The sequence below is a fragment of the Macrobrachium rosenbergii genome, chromosome 21 (assembly GCF_040412425.1).
Source record: "Macrobrachium rosenbergii isolate ZJJX-2024 chromosome 21, ASM4041242v1, whole genome shotgun sequence".
In the NCBI taxonomy this organism is placed as follows: domain Eukaryota; kingdom Metazoa; phylum Arthropoda; class Malacostraca; order Decapoda; family Palaemonidae; genus Macrobrachium; species Macrobrachium rosenbergii.
Window position 1 is genome coordinate 46,249,273 of NC_089761.1, and position 25,000 is coordinate 46,274,272.

Here is a 25,000-nt window from a genome sequence, read left to right on the forward strand (position 1 = left end):
TATATATATATATATATATATATATATATATATATATATATATATGAATTTTTATCAAATCACTGTGATTCTTATTACGCAGGCATTAAACTACAAATCTCGTTTAATATCCAATTCGCTCTATCTCGGAAATAATTCCGAAGGGGAATTATATATAATCGGTAAGTGGTTTGTCACCTGAGAAAATCGTAATTGCCGAACAGTGAGTACCAACGACGTTCAGTGGACGTTCTAACCCACCCGGCTATTAAGGCCTATAGGAATAATGAAAAGTATTCGATTTAATGCCACACAGTCAATTAATATGCCATAAATGAAATCGGTAACAGTATGAAATTTTTTAACAAAGAAGAGACAACAACAGTCTCATTTCGACAAAAAGACTTGATTTTACATCATAGTCAATAATCAATTCATCCACACTAATCCTTTACGGCCTAGAATATTTATTTTTAACTCGACCAGAGAGAGGATAATAACTTTCGCGACAGACAGAGTTAATTTTAGATACGACTAAAGGAATAATCTTTTACGAGAGAGAGAGAGAGAGAGAGAGAGAGAGAGAGAGAGAGAGAGAGAGAGAGAGAGAGAGAGAGAGAGAGAGAGAGAATGAATATCCACACTTGCATAATTATACTATTTACGATGGATAAAAGGTGGAACGCAGGCACCAAGCGTTTTGCAACTTTGGCAATTAGGTGTCGATCCTCGGTGTTTACGAATTTCTTATCAATGACATTACGAGAGACCCTGCTCGAAGCGGCACAATGGCATCGTAATAAGTCTTATTGCACACCTGTAGCTGTCACACTACTTGGAGCAGAAACAAAACAATCGTAACGAGGTCTTGTGTGAGAGCGTTTGTAACTGACGTTTATATATGTGTGTGTATATGTATGTATATATATATATATATATATATATATATATATATATATATATATATATATATATATATATATATATCTATCTATCTATATATATATATATATATATATATATATATATATATATATTTATATATATATATAGATAGATAGATATATATATATATATATATATATATATATATATATATATATATATATATATATATATATATAGATAGATAGATATATATATATATATATATATATATATATATATATATAGATAGATAGATATATATATATATATATATATATATATATATATTTTGTAGATATACATAGGTAACATATATATATAATTTATATACATATATATTGTATATACAGTATACACATTACATCTATAAGTATGTATATATATGTGCGCATGTGTGTTATATGGAAAACCTAACGCTTCAACCAAAAATAAGACAATAAAATTCAATAAAAATGCCATTGTACCCAGTATGTGATGCACATCGTTACCAGAAAGAGCGCTTGTTTACCACAAGTTGATATAATATCCTCTGAAAATTGCGGCTTTTGCCATGATGTTCTATTGACTAGAAAAAGGTCAGGATAGTGCAACATGAATCAGAGGAGATCAAATCCACGACTGAAGAATAATAACTTTTATAAAGTTTTATTAAAACAATTTTAATTTGGTCCACAGAAGCGATAGAAAAATAACGATATTTCCCGTATGTAATTAGTTCGAAACGACTTTCTCCCAAAGACAAGCTGCACTGAAGGAAAAACCATAAAGGACCTCTGTATCCGAATTTAATGGTATTATATTCTATGAAATTAGCATTTCATTAAAATCATGGGATAAATTCTGTTGACTGCGTAATGTCAGTTAAAAAATAGTTCTTTTGAGTTACGTTAAATCCATCCTTATGCCATCTGGTCCCCAGACCAAACACAGTTCCTAAGTTGAATATACACCTCTTTAAATGCTCTCTTATGCGACAATGCTATATTTACGGACGTTACCCGTAAACTGGCTGAATATGAAGAAGCAATATGTATGCAGCAAAAGTCTTCGCTAACTTACTGACTCAAGTTTTGATACGATACTCGTAATTTCATGAAAACTCTAAATAGGCTATACGAAGTAACATAACAGAAAATAACCATAAACAAGAGTAGCGTCTATCAGTAAATAAAGTTTATTCAGTTGAATGAAAAACTAAAGGCCACAGCAGGCACAAGTGAGTAAAAGGGCACATAAGCTGCACATAAAGTTTATATATATATATATATATATATATATATATATATATATATATATATATATATATATATATATATATATATATATGTGTGTGTGTGTGAGTGAGTGAGTGTGTGTATCAAGAGTCTTTGTGTCCTTTTAGATGGAAGTAGTGCCACAACAGCATTGTCTTCCGGTTTCTCAGTAAGTCTTTGAAAGGAGTACTCATAGTTACTTTACCCCACACCGTGCTTTTATTTTTTATTCCAGCAGTCGAAAGTGCCCACTGAACAAAGAGGTTGTACTGATGGGGGTTATGCCTGAAGATATTCACGGACCTAGTTAACGTGGCTACGGGCTGCCCAACTCAGCTAAGGTAAACCACGCTGAATGATTGCACTTTCCAAAGATGGGCAATGGGGTCGCCAAATTCCTACTCATAAATATAATGACAATAGGTTTTCTTTGCACAACACAGCCTCCGTTCTTCTTACAAGGAATGATACATGTGCCCTACTAATGTGTACGCTTTTCGTACATATAAAACAAATCACTTATTTATTTAGTATACAATTCACTGCTAAATCTCAGGGGATATTTAGTAAGCCTATAAGGTGCTCAACTAATATAACAAGAAATTTTAGGACCGGATCCCTTTCAAGAAAAAGAAAACGAGACAAACTGACGAGTAATATCCCTAAAATGACTATCAGTCATTCAGCACTCTTACAACAAAGGGGTATTTCCGCCCTAACAATGACTACCTACTTTGGAGCAAATGTCATCATGTCTCCAAGGGAACACATACAGGGAATCAAGCAAAACATTGTGAAAAGAAAGAAATTAATAAATGTCTTTGTAAAAATTATTTTTTTTTTAGGTTTCCACAACGACATTAAAAAGGGTAATGTGGCTATTCTACGTCTCGCTCAATTCAGTGCACTGTTATCCCAAAATACTACCATTTCTTTGGATAAAACATAAAGGCTCCTTCCAAACTTCACTTCATATGCTTAATGAACTCTCCAACCATTGCATACGACCTTTCTTGGTATCCTATATTCAGAAATTATATAAATTAAATTAATTTTTCCTTTCTTATAGTGAAAACGAGCAAATATTCACTGGGAACACGCCTAAAACACCATGAACTTACATCGGTTTCCCCTAAATATACCAATATGTGAAAAAAAATTAAGATAATTTAAAAACATAAAAATATACATATAATACAGGAATATGTCAGAAGATGGTGCATAAAAACCACTCTGATACTTATAAACGAAATCGGTTTCATATATTAAGAAATTCTTACACTATGGGTAATGATTGTTACACACTTCCCCAACTGCTCTTTATACCAGCACAAATTATATACATCATTATCATCTTAAGCCATATCGTTTACGACCCCCTTATAAGCCTACTTAATACATTTTCATCAGTTTACACAATTCATGCTGATAAATCGGAAAACGAAATTAATCACAATAATTGTTCCTCAAATAGGTAGTTCTAAGAAAATTAAAACAAAACACCTGTCAGATGCACATCAGATTTCCAAGAAAGGAATAACCAGTAACAAAAATTGCTATTTTCACCTGTAAAGTTATTACGAATGCAATGGCTTCATTTGTTAATTTAATAATTTATTTTTATGCTTCAGCCCTGCAGCTTTCTCAAAACTATAAACAAATATTTAACTTCCGTCTCATGCGTGAATCTGATTAAATTAGCATATCTGGTTTCAACTTAGGTTCTTTCTCTATTTTAACCATATCAAATAACACAACAGTCAAAAATACACACAAATTTTACTATATACACACACACACACACACACACACACACACACACACACATATATATATATATATATATATATATATATATATATATATATATATATATATATATATATATATATATATATATATATATAAACATATATAGTAAAATTTTTGTATTTTTGACTCTTTTGTTATTTGATATGGTTAAAATAGAGAAAGAACCAGATAGGCTAATTTAATCAGATTCACGCTTGAGAGGGAAGTTAAATTTAGTCTGGGGCAAGTGACCCTTGATTGGTAAGATTCACGCAGGAGGAAGACGGAAATGGCAGACTGACGAAAAATACCATTATTTAGAACAGAAACACACATAATATCTTGGGTGTTGTTCAGGCGTAAATTAAGTTCTCTCGTGTTACCAAGGTTCAGGCGAGGAACTGAAACGTGTAGAAGGAAAGTGTGTCCTTTCTTGTGAATACAAGGATTTTTAAATGTAATTTTAAAGAAATTAGGGTTTGCTCACCTACCAACAGATATAGAGATAGATACAGATATAGCCTACATACATTACATCAAAATATGGTGTTCCAATTTTCGTAAACTTCCCTTGGTCTTGTAAGATAGTCAACCGACTATTTTTCCTTATAGTCCATTTTATCTAACGCGACAGTTCCTCTCCCTTTGTCGTGCCTGGTAATGACCAGATCTTTTCTATTTGTCAGCTGTCTTCTTAGCTAAAACGGACTTTAAGGAAAAATGTTGCCTACTTCAACAGACCAAATTAAAGTTTGCAAAAATTGGAGCACCTGATTCTTACAATAATGTAATAATTGTATATATAATATATATACGGTATATTATATATATAATATATATACATACACATATATACATGTGTCTTCTGTGACAAACGACTCACAGACCCTCACTGTTAGGGAAATACCAAAGATAGAAGAGAAAACTTCACTCTTATTGTAATCAGTAAGAGACTTTATATTAAGACTCTTGTGGACTAGGGGCGGCGGCTGCATACAATCATGAAGCTCTCGAAAGCAATGACGACCTTTGACCATCCTCTTGAAGAACGACAGTTAATAAGTATAAAACAACAGGAGGACAGTAACCTCCCATTCAGTTAGTTATGGAAACCGATGGAATAAGCAACCCAGTATCCTTATCCAGTTTTAACGTAATGAAAAGGAATGAGAAATGATAGCAGTAGAACACGGTTATCAAAGATGGTAGCTTGCGGGAGTTCCAAGCAACAGGAGGAGAGACACTGACCACATGGGGAGAGAAGCAATCACCTAACAGATACTAGGGATTGATTATTCATACAGGATAGATAAGGGTTGTTTTGGCCTTTTAAGTTTTACAATGCTGCCTTACAAGAGAGAATCCTGCCTAACAAAGAACACCGAAAATGGCACCAACAACGAGATTAGGAATACCTTAAATCAGAGACACGTGAATTAAGATGATAGGTAAGTGCACGATCACCGACTGGATAAATCACACTAAATCTACTCTGGTTACTATGGTGGGCAATTGGATGTGCCGCAAGTAAGACGGCAATGTTGCAACCAGGGACGAGTGAGGCTAATTTAAAATTAGCTCACTGGAATAAAATCTTTAAAAAATACAATTAAGGCATAATTTTTAAGTCTATCATGCCACCTGACCCCCAATATTCTTAAAATTCTATTCTCGATCAACAATATCTTTTGGAAATAGTTTCATTGTCATACCATCATTAGTGTCCGTGTAGCAATACATATCGAACTAAATTTATGTATAGTCTACTTTCATGTACAACTTTAGTCTGTTTGATTTCCAAATCTTGTTCAGCCTGGACATTGTCTGATTAACCTTTATTAGTCTTTCACTAAATTCTCACACATAAGGAACCCGAATTGGATATCGTTCCAAAATATTCGAAAGATTCAGAGTTATTAATCCTTTCTCCATTTACAGCTAATCCATCCCTCTGTGCATACTCTGTCCACAAGATTTCAGTTTTTCACAGATTTAGATTATCTCGAGTCCTATCTCTCATTTTCCTTTTTACTTTTGGGCTTATTTGTTTAATTTTAAGAGATTTCAGTACAGCCTTCACCAGATGATTGCGAAGAAAATTAACATATTCCCCTCATCTTTCACTTATCATTCAGGCCTCCTCTAGATGACCGTTCCGTTGGCCTCTTCATAGGAAGAAATCTGAGGCATGGATTTGTGTAATTTTTTTTTTTTTTTTAGTTTTGCGGGAGTTGTTCAACTGAATCACTCCACGTTAATCCTCGTGCTTGACTTCACAGTATAATAAAAAAAATATATATACCTGTATATATATATATATATATATATATATATATATATATATATATATATATATATATATTTATTATATATATATATATATATATATATATATATTATATAAAGGCCTGTCCACTGACATTTTCTTATGATGGTACAACTAAACTCCCTTCAGTCTTTAGTGTTCGTGTGAGGTGGACTGATGAATTCTATGGAAGAAATAAAAACTTCTAGAGAAACACTGATCTTCACTGTTTTGTATTTACCAACAAAGATAACAAAAACAAAGCAAGCATACGAACAGATGCACTACGACTGACTGAACGCACAGGCCAAGAGTTAAAAATGGCATCCATTGTGGTTTGTAGCAAGCTTTACTATCCAAAAATAGACCAACTCTTTGTTACTAGACACAGTCACAGAGAGAGAGAGAGAGAGAGAGAGAGAGAGAGAGAGATCTGCTAAAAATTGTACGGTATGCTAACCATGACAAGAAAATTCAAAGTAATTATCCAATAGATTATGTGCAGCAACTACACTATTCCGTAATGAATTATCAACTCATGCACGAATGCCAGTTCGGTTTTACCATTTTTTACTTTTCCTTAATTGAACAGCGACTAAAAAAAGCAAAGCCAAACACACGCAAACTTTCATCAATGACTGCGGAGCTCTTATCCTTCCCGATTTAGATTCATTTTTCCAATTTAAAATGTCAGATCATAATCCTTAAACATCAAAATTATCATTTCGACATCCTTGACATAAAAAAAAAGACAACGAAAGTTTTCCATTAGTGTTGCCTGTATTTTCGACAAATCTAACGAATAAAAGATACAAACTAGAGCGATCACATAGACCACCTCCAACAAGCTAACGTTGGCGTCCCCACCTTTAGGCCTCTTGTAATAATATTATCTCGACTGGGCGGCTCGTTGGTTTTCATTGAGCAGGCTTATACCAGCTCAGGCCCCTGCCTAAAGGTCGCCGAAAGTGTGGAAGTACTGAAGGGAGTAAGAGGCCTGTGGGTGGACATCTGGACTCAATCCAATCAACAGAGACGTGCCTGAACTAAAATGTTTTGTGGAAATTTGGTAACACTTGAGGATTTCCTTGGAGATTCCCAATATTCTGGTAACGTAAATTATTTGCAGACTCGGCACTTTAAGCGCTAAAGGAGCTACGTCAGGCAGAATCCTCATTCATAACGAACTGCTCAGAAACTACTGAGATGCCAGCATAAACTGTCTGATTCCAAGAAAGGCCACAGCTATGTGATTTAGAAATTGACAAATATCATATTTTCAGAAGAGAAATGACAAAGACTACTCAAATTTGCCTGAAAAGTGCATTAATTAACTATATATATATATATATATATATATATATATATATATATATATATATATATATATCGATCCCATGGTCTATAAAACTAATATAAATGTTCCAGAAATGCTTGGAAATCACTTCTATGATCGTTATCAGCAAATTTTTTTTCTGGAATATCAATACGCAACTATTTTATTTCAGTGTGTAAAATTGTGTGGAAAGATTTAAATATAAAATACCAGTAGTTAAAGTTAAAACCAATGGCACTGGTTAAAGAACTTTAATATACTGTACTAGTCATCTCTGGGATGGCCCAAACCAGTATCCGCTTGGAAGATGAAAATTAAATAGTTGCTCGTTCGCAAACCCTTAAGAAATCAAGCTAGAGTACGAAAACAAATCTCCTGCCAATTTAAAGGGATGAAAAACCCTACTGCCTTTCTAGGAAATGAATATGTGGGTGGTAGCTTTGGAGAGGGTCAGAGTAGCAAAGATTAGTATTACGAGAATAGCTGCGAAATTCATTCGGAAATGAAAACCGACGTATGGCCTTATTACTGTAGTCAGGAGGGAGAAAGACTACATGTACAAGCCAACTCAGGCTAAAAACTTAGCAAAATCTATGTCGAAAGTTCCGAAAAAACTTACATTATTATTCATAACCATCAAGCCAGCTAGGAGCCAGGGGAATTCATTGTGTAATGCAGGGTATCTTTCAAAATGAAATCATGAACACTTCCCATAAGAGCAACTTCCTTAAATGGCGCATAGCCTCCTGTCACCTGAACCAGCAAAACATATCTTCCTGAAAATTAAAACCACGACGGTGGTTAGCAGTAACTCGACTCCAAGGTTAGCCTGATCACACGGTAACGCAAACCATTAAAAAAAATAAACGACAGAAAAGCAAATAATAATAATAATAATAATAATAATAATAATAATAATAATAATAATAATAATAATAATAATATCACGTAGACACTAAACTGTTGAAGCCAAATTGACCTTGTGGTCCACGTGTACCGTGAAGACTGACCAAATAGAAAAAGAAACGACAAAAAAACATATAATAATAATAATAATAATAATAATAATAATAATAATAATAATAATAATAATAATAATAATAATAATAATAATAATCATAAAGAACAAACAGGATACCTAAAGTTCATCACGATATTTCTAAGACTACTGCTACAATGAACAATATAACGTTAATAATGTTGATGTAATATCGACCATTAAATTCTATCCAAATTACCATGTTTCCAGTATTGCTAATAACATGAAAAAGAGTTTGTCTTGTGTGACAGCAACACGCAAAATCTTCACCTTCGTCACCTTTTCAACATCTTCGTGAAGGCCTACGTACATGACATCCAATCCATGCTACCTATGTATCCACATAAAATTAAATAGGCAATGGAATATGTATCCATGTGCTTAATATGACAGATAATCTTTATTTTGTTTATAAAATCCCATATACCTATGATGTTCGCTTATTAACAGTATTATACATGCACGCAAGGGCGCACACTATATGTATATGTATATCTATAATATATATATATACATACATATACATGAAAACAAGTGTAAAAATGTTTGAATACAACAAGCAGGAATAAATAAGTCATACAGATATTTTAATAAACGGAATGTGGACAGTCATAAAAATGTTTTAATAAATGAAATGTGGACAAGTCGGACACAAGCTAGATAGTAAATTATTGATGGAAGTGAGAGGTTTAATGAAATATTTATCAAAAATAATTGATAATTTATAAAGACACACTTGCATTTCCAGGCAACGTCATGCCGGCGGTTGGTTGACGTTTCTAGCTTATGTTACTGCACTTGCCACCGTGTTACATTTCACCAGTGTTTTCTGCCCGAAGATAGTCGCTAATCTAGGGGTTTATCGTCCTTTAAGCAGCTGACCCCACTGACCGAACAAATAGTAGTGTTGGCAGGTTTTATGTGTAAACGATTTCTGAAGAAATAAAATATCCTACGCAGACACGCACACACATATATAGCCTATATTCTACATTAAACAGTTCCTCGTATTGGGGGAAACTCCTGAAAAAATGTACTCATTGCCACATTCACACTTCTACTATTCAGTCACGAAGGGACCTACTGTGCAAAAACAATTATATATATATATATATATATATATATATATATATATATATATATATATATATATATGTGTGTGTATATATATATATCAGTAAGCTAAAACGTCCTTTAATATCCAATTCGCTCTACCTCAGGACGACGAGCTTATTATCAACTAAAAATTCCCTTCGGTAACATACTGTATATGAAAATATATTATTTCCGAGGTAGAGCGAATTGGATATTAAAGGACGTTTGTAGCTTACTTATTGTATATGAATCACGGTGATGTGATAAAGTCATATATATATATATATATATATATATATATATATATATATATATATATATATATATATATATATATATATATATATATATATATATATTCAGTCAAAGAAAGGGACCTACTGTGCAAAAACAATCATATATATATATATATATATATATATATATATATATATATATATATGTAATATATTTGTATATACTAATACTAATCTATGTAAATTATATAATATATATATATATATATAAATTAACATAGATTAGTATTAGTATATACAAATATATTACATGTATATATATATGATTGTTTTTGCATAGTAGGTCCCTTTTCGTGACTGAATAATATATATATATATATATATATATATATATATATATATATATATATATATATATATATATATATATATATATATATATATATATATATATATATATAAATATATTAAACATAAAAACAACATTGGTAGTGTCAAACCTTCGTTACAAAATGCACCATTCACAACTTTCTTGCTCTACCTTAACTGTAACGTCCTTCCTTTCGAATACCTTTTGCACAATACCTGCCCAACACATCTGGCCCCAAAGCCCTTTGAATTACAGTATACACATGTTCACCAGCCTATCGTCCTTCATTCTTTCCTGAACAGGCAACTACTGTACATTTCAGGGTCGTGTCTAATAGATTTTCGTCGATAAAATCTTACCAAAGAATCGGATATGGACCGTATTTTGGAAATAGCTATTTGAGGCCACAGCCTAATTGGCAAAAATATGCAGTGACGTCCAATGTGGATAATTAAGGCACTTACCAGAGTAAATCAAAGATTTTAGTAAGCACCCAGAGAGAGTCTATTTGTGACGTAAACTATGACATCTGATGTAATAGCAGGGTTCCCAGCAGTATGTTAATGATTGGAGAGAGAGAGAGAGAGAGAGAGAGAGAGAGAGAGAGAGAGAGAGAGAGAGAGAGAGAAAGAGAGAGAGTATGCAGGGTATGTGTTTGAGTGTGAAACAATATAAGAATTCCATATACTATACTATCACTACTACTACCAACGTCTGAGTCTTCATTCATAAAGTATATAGGCGAGGTGTCTAGTAAAGTACGTCGTACGACAGCATCAATGAGTGGGAGGGCCTTCAATAATGACGTTTTACTAGCCTCTATCTACGAGCCTGCTAGACTTAGATAAGTTCCCTTTAAATTTCTTTGATTTACTCTGATAATTGCCTTACTTATCAACATTAGACATCACTGCACATTTTTGCCAATTAGGCGGTGGCTTCAAATAGCTATTTCCGAAATACGATCCATATCCGATGCTTTGGTAAGATTTTATCGACGAAAATCAATTAGACATGGCCCTGAAATGTACAGTAGGCTATCTCAAAACGCTGCAACCGTAACTTTCGTCCATACTAACCTTTTTACCATTTCTACACATTAGGCACTTTTTCAATTTTTATTAGCCACATACCGTGTTAACAATTAATCTCAACATCTCTAATATATATATATATATATATATATATATATATATATATATATATATATATAGGATCTTTCCTAAACAGTGACCCCCAAGGGTTTTAACCCGGTACGTAACCACCTTTGCGGCGTGTTTAGTACAGTACAAGCCCGTTGGCGATTAAAGTAAAAACATAAACAAAAGACTGTAGGCTAAATATCATAAAGATAACGGCCCCCAAGACATATTAGTCCTATACGCATAATACAAACGTAATTGCTTTGAATGTCAATACGGTAGTTAAAGGGTACACCAACAAATAATAGAAAAATACTTGAACGTCAATCAGCTAGTTAGCTAGTAGTCTTTTAAGAGTTTCGTTGTAGTTCTTAGTGTAGCAATATTCCCATACCCTTTAATAACCGTCTACTTCACCTACATAAGAATATAAACTAATATACACAGAAAAGTCATTAAAAATTTTGAATAGGGTTAAATAACAACGTTACAGGTTATGCTTTTAAAAGATGCTGTCGTTAGGTAATTTCAAGCAAATAATGCTTTCGATTGAGCGCCACACATGTTGTGGCTTCCATCGCATCAACCATATCAGATTCATATCCAGAAGGCTCAGCACAGACACCCAAAAACACACAGAGCAAATTACTTTATCTCAAATACATTTACATACGTCCCGTGCTCTGGTTACATGATCACAAACTAAGCATCCATCGTCGGTCTACTCAATTTCTACCAATATATAATAATTTTCTAAACGAAACCCACCCTTTCTCATCGTAATGTCCAAAACTTCAATCCCATTATGAAACCACGATGAACAATACTACAAAAATGAAAAACGAATGTGCAATGACATCCCGAATGCATTAACCTTAGATTTGCTTCGTAAACTAACCACTGTTATAAGGAGTACCACGTGACAGTTTCCTATGTCCGATATTTGGTACATACACGTGAACTGTGGTATCATGGATTGTAAACAAGACAACATGAATTAAAGTTTAAGTTATTTGTAAAAGTTATCCAGTTTTACATGATTACGAACATAACTGAAGATATTATGAGAAAACTAGGGAACTTAATGAAGAATAAAATGTACTGATTAAAAGGAAAAGACAAACTATATGAAGATCCAATGAAGGGTACTATATGGGCAATGTCAAAGAAACATGGTAAACCCTTGATAAACAGAAAAACACACATTAGTGTAAGTGTTAAAAATAGTGAGGAACTTGGGAGCAATAATATATGAACATTCAAAAATGACATCAAATATCATATATATAAATGTATGAAATGTTACCTATGAACTGTAGCCTCCGCACAGAAATACTTATGTCATACATGTTTAAAAAAAAATAAATAAGGGTACGAAAAAGGCCCACCAAATTTGCAGGAAAAAGTTGCACGGTCCACCAAATTTACTGAAAAAAGTTGCACGGACCACCAAATTTACTAAAAAGAAAAAAAAAGTTGCATTAATTAACAGGGAGCAAAATTAATAACGGATGAATCCCTGGGCTAATATGTGACGTCTATCCTTATTTGATTTCACCCACTACCATTAAAGCAACAACTGGATGTACATTATGATAACGATAATAAAAATCGGAAAGATTTTCCATACAAAATATACTAGGGACGTATAACTGTACGTACGAACATGGACAAATCTACAGTAACGGAACCATGGTACAAATAAAAAACGAAAAATAGGAAAATCGAGTTTTGACAAGGTAACCACACTAGGCTATTCAGTAAGTATCCCCCACAAGCCAAACAGCATGAACACTGAGAGAGAAAAATTGACATATCTATTAAATAACAGATATGAAGCGGAAGACCTGGTTATTGACATTAACTATAAACTGAAACTAATATATAAATAGGGTCCTCCGGAAGGACCAAATAAGTGCCCCAAAAATAGACATGACGTTGGTTACAATGATAAACGAGGTCTACACTCTAATACCGAGTGGTGATTGATAATTGGGTTCATGGACGTTATATCATTAAAGGCGAACGAATCTCATACCCTCAATACGGGATCTGTATAATCTAATAATCAGTGAGGAATGGTCGGAATTGGATATACTGAAGAGATTTCAGAATTGCTCGTAAAGGCTTATCCGAAGTCAATTACGAGTTGTCAGTTTGCATTTACTATTCTAATATAAAACATTTGTTTGTTACCTACCGGCTTGCACTGGGTTTCTCAGTCTGAGCATGGTTTATCCAAATCAGGGCAGGATTTGATGCTTACAATACTTCTCTCCCCGATTCGGTTGTAGCTTAAGATAAGATACTGTGACAATAAATTATCTTTCTTAACTAGAGCTTAAACACACCCTAAAAGTAATAAAATAATTGCGGTGCAACTTATTGTGTAACAAAGAAAATTCAATTTCTTTGTTATGATTAGGAGCATATTTATTAATTCAAGGTTCGTGTCTATCAAACATATGAACTAGTATCACTAAAAATTTGTACTTTAAGCCTGAGAGTTAATTACTACTCTGTGCTTTTTCATTTAAAACAAATGGGACTTTCACTGAGGATTGGACTGGAGTAATTAGCCTTAACTTTCACTACAAAAAGGTAGCAAAAAATTATAGCTGTCGGGCTACCACATATTATATACTGCTTCAATATAACACTCGCCTTTCTCTGTCCAATAAATAATTCTTTACCGTCAACTTCAAACGTTCCGCTACAGAACTATAAACGATGGCAATTTTCATACATATAAAAAATCTGCTAGGCAAATAATTGGGACACTAAAGTTAAATATATATTGTGGACATTTTTGAACTGGGCCTTAAATATTGAAAATAATTGGTTTGACTTTGTGGGATATTCTACAGTACACTTGGGAACGAGAAATTATCAAGAAAAGTTTGTTAGATTAGGCGCGAGACAAAAGCAAGCAGGTGGTTTAGTGTTGGAAATAGGTGTGACTGGTGGTGAGTGTATATATGTATATGTACAGTATGTATGTATATATATGAATGTATGTATGTATATATATGTATGTATGTACGTATATATATATATATATATATATATATATATATATATATATATATACATACACTCTCTTAAGCTAAACCTAACGCAGCAAGAATCGGAATTCAAGCAAACATTTTGTGCGAGAATTCACGATACTATCGTTTCCAGTTTACGTTAACACACACATACACATTATATATATATATATATATATATATATATATATATATATATATATATATATATATATATATATATATATATATATATATATATATATATATATTATATATATATATATATATATATATATATATAATTCTGAAGAAACTTTGTGAAGCATCCTGAGAATTCAATAATATCCATACATTACTGCCAAAAATACGATAACCTAACACTATTTTCCATATTTTCGTAACAATAAACCTAACCTACTTGATGCAAGATAAAAAAAATTACCTTTTATCAATGCTGTCGACCCATTCTCTTGCCATCATGGTGCTGAAATTTCCCCTAGGGCTGATCCAAATGTTAAAATATACACTTTAAAATGTGTTATTTCAGTAGCTGCATAGGCCTTGAAGCAGTAGCCTTACTTGCCTGCATACTATGCAGTAAAAAAAAGATTATCCACTATTTGTCTACAAATTTCCATGTGGTCTAAGTCTGATGAAACATCAACACTTAATATACGAATATCGTTCTCAACTAAATATTCATTTATGCCTATATGTACTGTTCTTAAAGAAACCCCCAAACAGGCTTCAAAGTTATTTACTTCAAGAAATAAGGAAGAATGTCCGGAAGTAGTGTTTTCACAAAATATCCACATATACGCCTAGGCCTATAGAGTATACACTATGCAGTACCAATAGCCTGGGAGCAGGCTACCAGCATTGACATGACCTCTTACATATTGAGGAGCTGGTTACATCCTTCAGTGCCTATGTTTAACAATCCACTCTGAATGTGAAATTGAACATTTCATCATCACTTGAACGTTTAAATAGGCTCAAGCCCTAGTACTGGCTGGAAAAGGCCTAATATATTAATCTAAGCCTTTCATCAGTCTGTGGGAATTGACATAAACAAACTTTATCTCACACTAAGGCACACAAATTTTGAGTACAGTCATACGTAAAAGATGGAACAATTTTCAATATGTATTGTTTTTTCCTTTGTCAATTCGAGATGTTAGGCCGATAGCAAACTTTCAACTTCTTCCACTCGAAATTTTAAATAAAAAATCTCACCAAACGATAGTCAAAATTATAACGGATTCGCTTTCTAAAACATTAAGTGATTCGAAACATAAAACCTAATCAATAACTCCAGCAAATACGTCGTAAGATGTTATGATCGTAGACGCCACGAGGAAGTGCTACTGACTGACCGCACCCACAACGCCTTCCCTCTCGCACAGTAAGTCCATGACTGACGTCCACTGACTTGAGCTTAGCGCTTAGCGGTCCTTCCTTTTGCCTCAGCGCCACAACACGACGTCTCCCCAACCCGCCTACCCGCCCGTCAGGTACGAAATTACCGACCCCACCTCTTCCTATCTCTACCATAATGTATTCCACTCATTAGAGCATTTCATTTCCGTATTCAACCATAGCAAGGGTTTCGTTTTGCAACAACCGTTTGCGTCTATCATTTCTGGTGACAAATTGCATTGAGAGGTAATTAGATTGTTAGTATAACCAGATAAATGGGCTTCAAACACAGATCTACAAGTAATGGTAACAAACATAATACAAACTTCAGGCTGTTTATAGCAACACAGACGTTATATCAATTTTCGGTTGCCGTGAAACTGACAGCAAATGACAATGCCTTTGAACAGGTTATTACTTTGCGTTTTGTTGACTTCATTTGTGATGAGTTGGTAACCTTCTCTCTCTTCTTCAGCTCGATTCACAATTTCATGCAAAACTTTTTTTTAATCTAGTCTGTTTAATTTTATAGCTGTGAGCTACTTTTGTTTCAAAGGTAAATCTTGGATGGGGCTGACTCTATAAAAGGTATGCCTACCTTCGACTGAATGCTTGTGTACCTGTAACCTGACTTCTCAAAATGAAGAAAAAACAGAAGATAGAGAATTAAAGCTTAAAAATTCGCTTGTAGAGGGATACCGATATCATGGTGGGTTTAATTCACAGAAATATCAATTAACCATTCAAAAAAAGCTGTAGAGAATTTTGCATTTATTATAAATTTGAAATATGATTACCTCTCTAAAATCACAAAATATTGAGCTTCCTGCAATTAACTGATCAGGCTAACCTTGGCTAGCACGAGCTCCCGCTAGCCACGAAGCAGGAACTGAAGAGGAAATTGGCGGGAAACTGAAACCTGATTGGTGGTTGGTTTAGATTACGGCGGCCATATGCCAGCACGGGAACTTGCCCAAGGTGTGGTAAGTCGGAAAAGGGAACATGCCTGGCGTGGATTCTGAACTCTGCCCAATCAACGAAGACGAAACCTGCTGTAAGTCTGAAGCAGATCTACCGAAATTGGTAGTAGCTTCCATGCCTCTACCAGTATCCCATAACAGGAAAGAAAATATTCATTCTCTCTCTCTCTCTCTCTCTCTCTCTCTCTCTCTCTCTCTCTCTCTCTCTCTCTGTTAGTTCCTCGTTGGTCGAGTCGGTAGAGTTGTGGGCTAGCACTCGCTAGGCCCGAGTTCGATCTCTGGCCGGCTAATGAAGAATTAGAGGAATTTATTTCTGGTGATAGAAATTCATTTCTCGCTATAATGTGGTTCGGATTCCACAATAAGCTGTATGTCCCGTTGCTAAGTAACTAATTGGTTCTTAGCCACGTAAAATAAGTCTAATCCTTCGGACCAGCCCTAGGAGAGCTGTTAGTCAGCTCAGTGGTCTGGTAAAACTAAGGTAAACTTTCTCTCTCTCTCTCTCTCTCTCTCTCTCTCTCTCTCTCTCTCTCTCTCTCTCTTGGAAAGGCTCATTTTAAACGATTCCAAGTGGTAGGGAGTCAGGCTGCGCAGGTATCCTATTAACATAGTCTCAATGTCTCAATGGGAATTCTGAAATCCTGCATAATAAGACAATGCTTTACATTCATAACTGGTTTCGAAACTATAAAAGGAATGAGCGGTAAGTCACGTGCGCCAACAGATACGAAATCATTCGTGCTTGAAGGAAATGAAGTGCTGTTACAATTTATGTGATCTGGAAACATAAGTACATGTGAGTGGGAATCAATTGTCTTTCTCCCTCTCTCTAAGAGCAACCGAAAAAAAATTCGAAGTTTCCACAATACTTGAGATCAGCTCATGTTGTTTTTCTTATGTTATCAGTATACACACGCACACACATATACAGTATATACATATATATAAAACTAAGGAAAGCAATACAAAAATGCATAACAACAGACCAAAAGTAGACCTTTATAAATATATATATATACAGTATATATATATATATTGGAATATATATATATATGTGATGAACAAATCACGTGTTAATGTGAAATATATATATATATATATATATATATATATATATATATATATATATATATATATATATATATATATATATATATATTTGTTACTGTATACAGTGGGACTGGCAACCTATTCCCATACCCCTAGAGACTTGCCGAGAAACCGGAAAGCTGTACCCTTCTGGCACCAGACCCTTGGGAAAAATGGTGTGCGGTGAAGGAATACATACATGTGGCTGAGCGTGTCTGTTCCTCTTCTCGTCCCACAACTTTTGAACTATGCGAGATAGATACATCATATTTGGCAACCATAATCCACTGTGATGCCTATTTGCAATGATTCAACTACAGGCTTTCGGGATACTTTCTCAATTCGATTACACTTGGAATAAAAGTGTGGTAATGAACCTAAAGAAAGAGAGGAATACTAACAGATTTAAGTGCATATCTTGTAAAGGTTTCGTTGATGGTATGGTTTGGGAAGCTCTAAATGCAAAGGATGATCAGAATTGTGAAAAATTTCATTAATTGTGCACAACGAGCTAATGGAGTGACCGTGCCAGAGATTTATACCATGACCAGTGATAAGAAATTTATCAGACTCCACGTTCTTGTCCAGCGAGCTATGATGCTGGTCAGCTGCTGAGGGCCAAACTTGTGAACAACACTCGAAACATGAAGGAGTTAAATAATTTAAAAACTTCAGAACAGAAAGGTCTCCAGGAAAAAAAACTTGAAAGACTTTCTTATTATATTGTTTTTTGTGCAGTGGAAGAGATATACCGGATACCCCTCAAAAGTGAATTTGCAATCAAGAATATCTGCAAATTTTAATGTAACGCATGCCATTAAAGAAACAATTCCAATGACAAGATCTGAGTGGGGGAATCTAATATCTTAGACCTGCTGACGATAATACTTTGAGTTTCGTTAGACTTTAACTTCATTCTCCATAGTTTGCACCATGCACCAGTCGTAGCCAAATCTCTGTAAGCGATTGAGTAACCACGGGTCTATACTTACGAGATGGGACCAGTGCAAAGAGAGTAGCATTTCACCTGCATAATCAACTAGCTTGCTTTCAAGCACAAACCGCACATCGTATGTACAGTATATAATTTAAATATATTCCTTACTGATTCTCTTAATGCCATTCCTGTTCAAACTTAAATGGACATAGGTTCGAATCCTGTCCATTGTAGATGATCTTATTATTTATAAATACCAATGAAAATATAGTGCTTTTCGCTCTTCCTTCATACATACTAATATTTATAGCACCATCTGCCTGGTTTCTGTTTGCCCTTCTATCCTTACTCATGCTCATATTTACACTCAACTTTCTCCTTTGAAAGCACTTTTAAAACCCTTTCATTAATTTCTGCAGTTTATCTTCTTTGTTCCAACTCAGCAGTGAACTGTATGCATAAACCTCACACTCCACACTCCATTCATGACCTTCCTTTATCTGACTTCTTGCATCGCTCCATCCAAAAAGATAATGAATTACTTTGGAAACATATCACACCCTTGTCTCAGTCCCATTTTCACACAGAATTAGTCAGCCTCCCGTCTAAAAATTCTAACTTCCTTCATTTCCATCAAAAAGATTTTTATTGCTCTCATCAATTTTCCATCAATTGGACACCACACATCCTTAGCGCATTGCCTTTCCAGCAACTCTATCATAATCTTTCTCCAAGTCCATGTATGCCACATATAGATTTTTTCTTGATCTTTCAAAACTCTCACATAACTGTTTCGTAACAAACATTGTTCGACAGACCTTTTTATTATCTAAACTCACACTGCCATTAACCTATTATCTGTTTTACTGTCTTAGTCAAAATCCTACCAAATCTTTCCCAGTATACTCAGCAAAGTTATGCTTATCACCTTTACTCTTGTAAAGAGTACAGAGGAGCAACAATTCCTCTGCAACCTTTCCCTAATCCAGACATACCTTACATACCCTGGTCAACCATTCAACACCACTTTCTTCACTGTACCACAGCTACTTACTTGTAATCCCATCAAATCCCTGTCACCTTTCTATTTTGCAACCTATCAGTTTCCCAACTTACATTCTCAACAGAAACATCCACAAGCATTCTCAAATTTATCCTAACCCCAGGACTGTATTTTCTTTAGATAGCATCTCTCTGCGTGCATCTTGTATGCTGAGATACATTTCATCATTAACATTTCTCTTCGCATTTACTTCCTTGAAGGATAACTTCTTATTCTCCCATACATGTATATATACATATATATTTATATATATGTGTGTACTGTATATATATATACATATATAAATATATTATAAATATATATATATATATATGTATATATATATTTACATGTATATACACATATACATACATATACATATATGTTATACCCTACAGATCAAACACTTCTTTGAAGTGTTACGTAACGTGTCCTTTTGCGAACTATCTTCAGGAACAGCATGGTATTTCGACCCTTACCCCCCTCCTAACACTCCCCCTGACACTCACTCACACTGATCCCCCTCTCCCTTCTCTCTCTCTCGCATTAGCATTCGTCTCGCGCATTCTCCCTCTCTCTCTCTCTCTCTCGAATATCATCCTCAAAAGGAATGGATCATCTAAGGAAACACGATCTTTCCTACAAAAATAGATTTATTATTCAAACCAACCCAACAAGTAATGAATGAACAAAGAAAAGATTAAAATGCATCATAAATGAATTATCAAGTCAAAATAATCTAACTCTGACTAAAAATCTTACTATGGCTAAAAGCCTAAAACTCAAAACTCTCATACTCCATCTCAGACATTATAAGTCTCGTCTTAAGTCAACCACATGAGAAATACCGACATTGCAAAGGTTTTGCATTGTCCTCTCTATAATCACACCAATTCCACAGATATCAACAAAATGTCATCACCATGTGACCACAGTGTCACCACCATGTTACCACAGACATCTTATTCTGCCAGTTCTAAGAGATTGGAACACTCAAAACCACGTCTTGACGATCTCGCTCTAGCTTCGCTAATGAACGATCAGACTTATTTTTGGGCAGAATTAGACACAAAATCTATATTTTCTAACGTACGAACTCATGTACTCACATACCAACTCGGTCATCTGTTTCATACCAGAGCCAATATTGTGTGTTCATCAAGTCGAACAGCTGAGGTAACAAACAATTTGGAATGCAATGATTTTGCAAGTTTGACCTCCATCTTACAGCTATCTCTCTTTCATCATACCTTATAGTATGGCAGTTATGAACTGAATATATATGCCCTTAAAATATTATATATTAAGGTATATATATATATATATGTTACTATATATATATATCGATATATACACATAATTATATATATAATATATATATATGGATATATATATATATATATATATATATATGATATATGCACTCCCATCTTTACCTGTACTTGTCGGAGAGTCTCTGTACCCTGAAAATTGTTATTAAGGTCAAAGGTACTCTGTTACTCTGCTCTTGATCGATCGACAGTTATGCTGGAGTATGCTGCTAGGGATAATCCTCCCATCTTACCCGAAGTGGTTATTAATGGGGTGCACGTGTATGTATGTGAGAGAGAGAGAGAGAGAGAGAGAGAGAGAGAGAGAGAGAGAGAGAGAGAGAGAGGGGGGCATGTGCCTTGTTAATTTAGTATCACTTCATTTAACAATCACAAACAACTCTAATTAAAATGTTTAAAAGCTTTTGAAAGATTACAAGGCAAGCTCATTTGAAATATCTTTGTGATATAAAGCACGATAAAAGCAAGGTGTCGTATATCAATGTTTCAGTATCCTTGAATTTATTTGAGGTTATTTCTACTAGTACTCTGAAAAGACAAAAGTCCTTTGAAACGGATTCATTACTGTTCGAATTTACCAGGGCTTCTCTTTTACCACACATTTATTTTCATTTATTTACTTCAACTCAATAAAGCTAAGGTTCAATTTTAGACTTTACTAAGTCATGAATAAAAACTAATTTTGCTTACCTCGACGCTCTTATGAAAAATCACCATGTTATTTATTTTTCAATTTTTGTGCATACAGTAATTAATACTATCTTTAAGACAATATAATAAGTTTCAGACCCACTCTTACTTTAGGAAAAATAAATGTAACAGATATTAACTAAATCGATCTTCATAGCCGTTTACCCAAGACAAAACTGATGAGAAACCCACATCTCCCTTCAGTACAGAAACAAAAAACTTTAGAATGAAACATAACAACATTCTCAAATGTCTTGTTATCGTGATTCTGGAAGTCAGAGAAAGTCGTGTCATCGTAATTATGGAAGAATTCGTCAGCCTTTTTGTCAGGGCTCAGCAAATTGATATGAAGCTTCGGTGCCCACGTGCAAGGTTGAAGGTCAAAGGGCAGAGAACATTGTTAGGAAAAACCTAAGGAGTAAAACTCAGTGGAGAGTGCTTGATTTTGAATGTGAGTTGGAAATCCTAGAATAAACTTTTAACAAAGCAAAACTACTGATTTAAAATTTCATAGTAGTTAGAAAAAAGATATTAAAATTAGTAATTAGTAATACGGGCTTAAAAGACATTAGTATGTTAAACTGATGTAACGAACTCGATTTATTGTACAAGGTACATTTAAAAAAAATACCGGTGACTTCCAACGCATCACTTGTCAAAAAATCGTGGGCACAGTTATGTATATATATATATTTTTTCTTTTATATATATATATATAGAACACGAGATAAAAGAAAAACTTGCAATACTGGAAGCAAAATCCTATTGAAACTGGATGCACAAAGCTCTTGAGACTAGAGAGCAAGAAACCTCATGAGACTAAGTAACAAGGCTCGTGAACTAAGAAACAAACAAGAAAAAATGCGCCGAATTTTCTTTAGCGCAATCGAGTTTTCTGTAGTGTATAATCAAGGCCACCGAAAATGGATCCATCTTTCGGTGGTCTCGGTGTAATGCTGTGTGAGCCGCGGCCCATGATTCTTTAACCACGGCCAGTTGGTGGCCTATCCTATATCGCTGCTAAAAGCACGATTATGGCTAACTTTAACCTTAAATAAAATAAAAAAATACTGAGGCTAAAGGGCTGCAATTTGGTATGTTTGATGACTGGAGGGTGGATGATCAACATACCAATTTGCAGCCCTCTAACCTCAGTAGGTTTTTAAGATCTGAGGGAGGACAGAAAAAAGTGCGGACGGACAAACAAAGCCGGCACAATAGTTTTCTTTTATAGAGCACTAAAAGCTGGAGAGATTAAAAGAAAGAAGCTCGTAAGAGTCTTAAGTGAGGAAGTTTGTGAAACTGGGAGAAAAAGCCTTGTGAGACCTTATGCAAAAAGCCCGTTACACAGTAAGCAGCAAAATCCTTGTAAGACTAGCAGCTTTTTAAAAAGGCTCGTGAATCTTAAGTGAAAACGCTCGAGAAACAATTAACTTAGGCCTTGTGAGACTAAAACAAGAAATTCGTGGTACATCACATGAAAATTTTCATGAAACTGAAAGCAAAAACTTGGTGAGGCTGCAAGCAAAATGCTGAAGGTTCTTTGCAGCGTACCTTCGAGATCTAGCTGCAACCCCTTTCGTTCCTTTTACTGTATCTCCTTACATTTTCTCTCTCCCATCTTACTTTCCACACTCTCCCAACAATTGATTCACAGTGCAACTGCGAAGTTTTCCTCCTGTTACACCTTTCAAACCTTTTAATGTCAATTTCCGTTTCAGCGCTGAACGACCTCATAGGTCCCAGTGCTTGGCCTTTGGCCCAAATTCTACATTCAAATCGAAGAGTTGTTGACAATGAAAGTAGGGTCTCGTTATAATATGTGGTTTAACGTCAAAGAAAGAGAATTAGATGACATTTTTTAATCAAAACTAAACTCTTTTTAACCTTATGGCTAAAGTTCGCTAGTCTTATAAGAATAGCTTAGGTAACCAAATGGAAATCCTAGAGTCTAAATACCTGATCAGAGGAAGTTTCTACCTTAAAAAAGATTAAACTTTCAAACTCGGATAAATTTATATATATATATATATATATATATATATATATATATATATATATATATAATATATATATATGTATACATATGTATATTTATATACATACATACATACATACAAATACATACAAATTTCTATCACGGGGAATAAACTGAGTACATGGCCACAATGAAAGTGAAACAACGGACTATAAGATATTTTTCCTTTTCTTTAAATATATTCTCAAGCAGTCACAGCCATAAACTCAGTATATATATATATATATATATATATATATATATATATATATATATATATATATATATATATATATATATATATATATAATTTCAACAATATTATCAGAGGCCTGTATATCAGCAGTTTCCGGTTCCTTTACTGCAAGGGCTTTCTATCGGCAGTTTTCCTTTTCCCCATTTCCTCATTCGTAGCTCTTGATTTGGCCCCTCCTCGCTTTGAAGAGCAAGGCCAGGAACGCCAAGAAGCGAAAACCAATCAAAAGCGAAGCTAACAGCACCACGTTCCTGATCATGTTGTCCTGAAAACAAAAATGAAGAAAATGGACTATGATGTAGATCATTCTGTCTTATAACGGTGTTACAAATAAGCAGATTTCCATACCTTCCTTTTATTCACTCCAACTCTGTCTCCGTCACACACGCCTCTATCCTCTCTCGCTCATTATATATACATAAATATATATATATATATATATATATATATATATATATATATATATATATATATATATATATATATATATATATATATATATATATATATATATATATATATATATATATATATATATATCTGTATATATACATGCATATATATATACATACACATATATATATACACACACACACACATATATATATATATATATATATATATATATATATATATATATATATATATATATATATATATATATATATATATATCATCATGAAGCTACAAATGTCGCTTAATATCAAATTCACGCTACCTCGGGAATATCTCCGATG

At 33.9% G+C, this 25,000-nt stretch overlaps 2 protein-coding genes across 3 annotated transcripts in view; both read right to left on the reverse strand.

Annotated features, from left to right (window-relative positions):
• Window positions 1–15,921, reverse strand: part of Epac (Exchange protein directly activated by cAMP) — a 659,154-nt gene extending 643,233 nt beyond the window's left edge. For both annotated transcript variants that reach the window (XM_067123714.1, XM_067123713.1), the window contains exon 1: window positions 14,945–15,921. In XM_067123714.1, the coding sequence (XP_066979815.1) occupies window positions 14,945–14,982 (38 nt within the window). In that variant the 5' untranslated portion in view covers window positions 14,983–15,921. The remainder of the gene's footprint in view (window positions 1–14,944) is intronic.
• An 8,367-nt stretch (window positions 15,922–24,288) lies between these two features.
• LOC136850138 (protein white-like) overlaps window positions 24,289–25,000 on the reverse strand; it is a 31,736-nt gene continuing 31,024 nt past the window's right edge. The window contains exon 16 of the mRNA XM_067123722.1: window positions 24,289–24,528. Coding sequence (XP_066979823.1) covers window positions 24,412–24,528 — 117 coding nt within the window. The 3' untranslated portion in view covers window positions 24,289–24,411. The remainder of the gene's footprint in view (window positions 24,529–25,000) is intronic.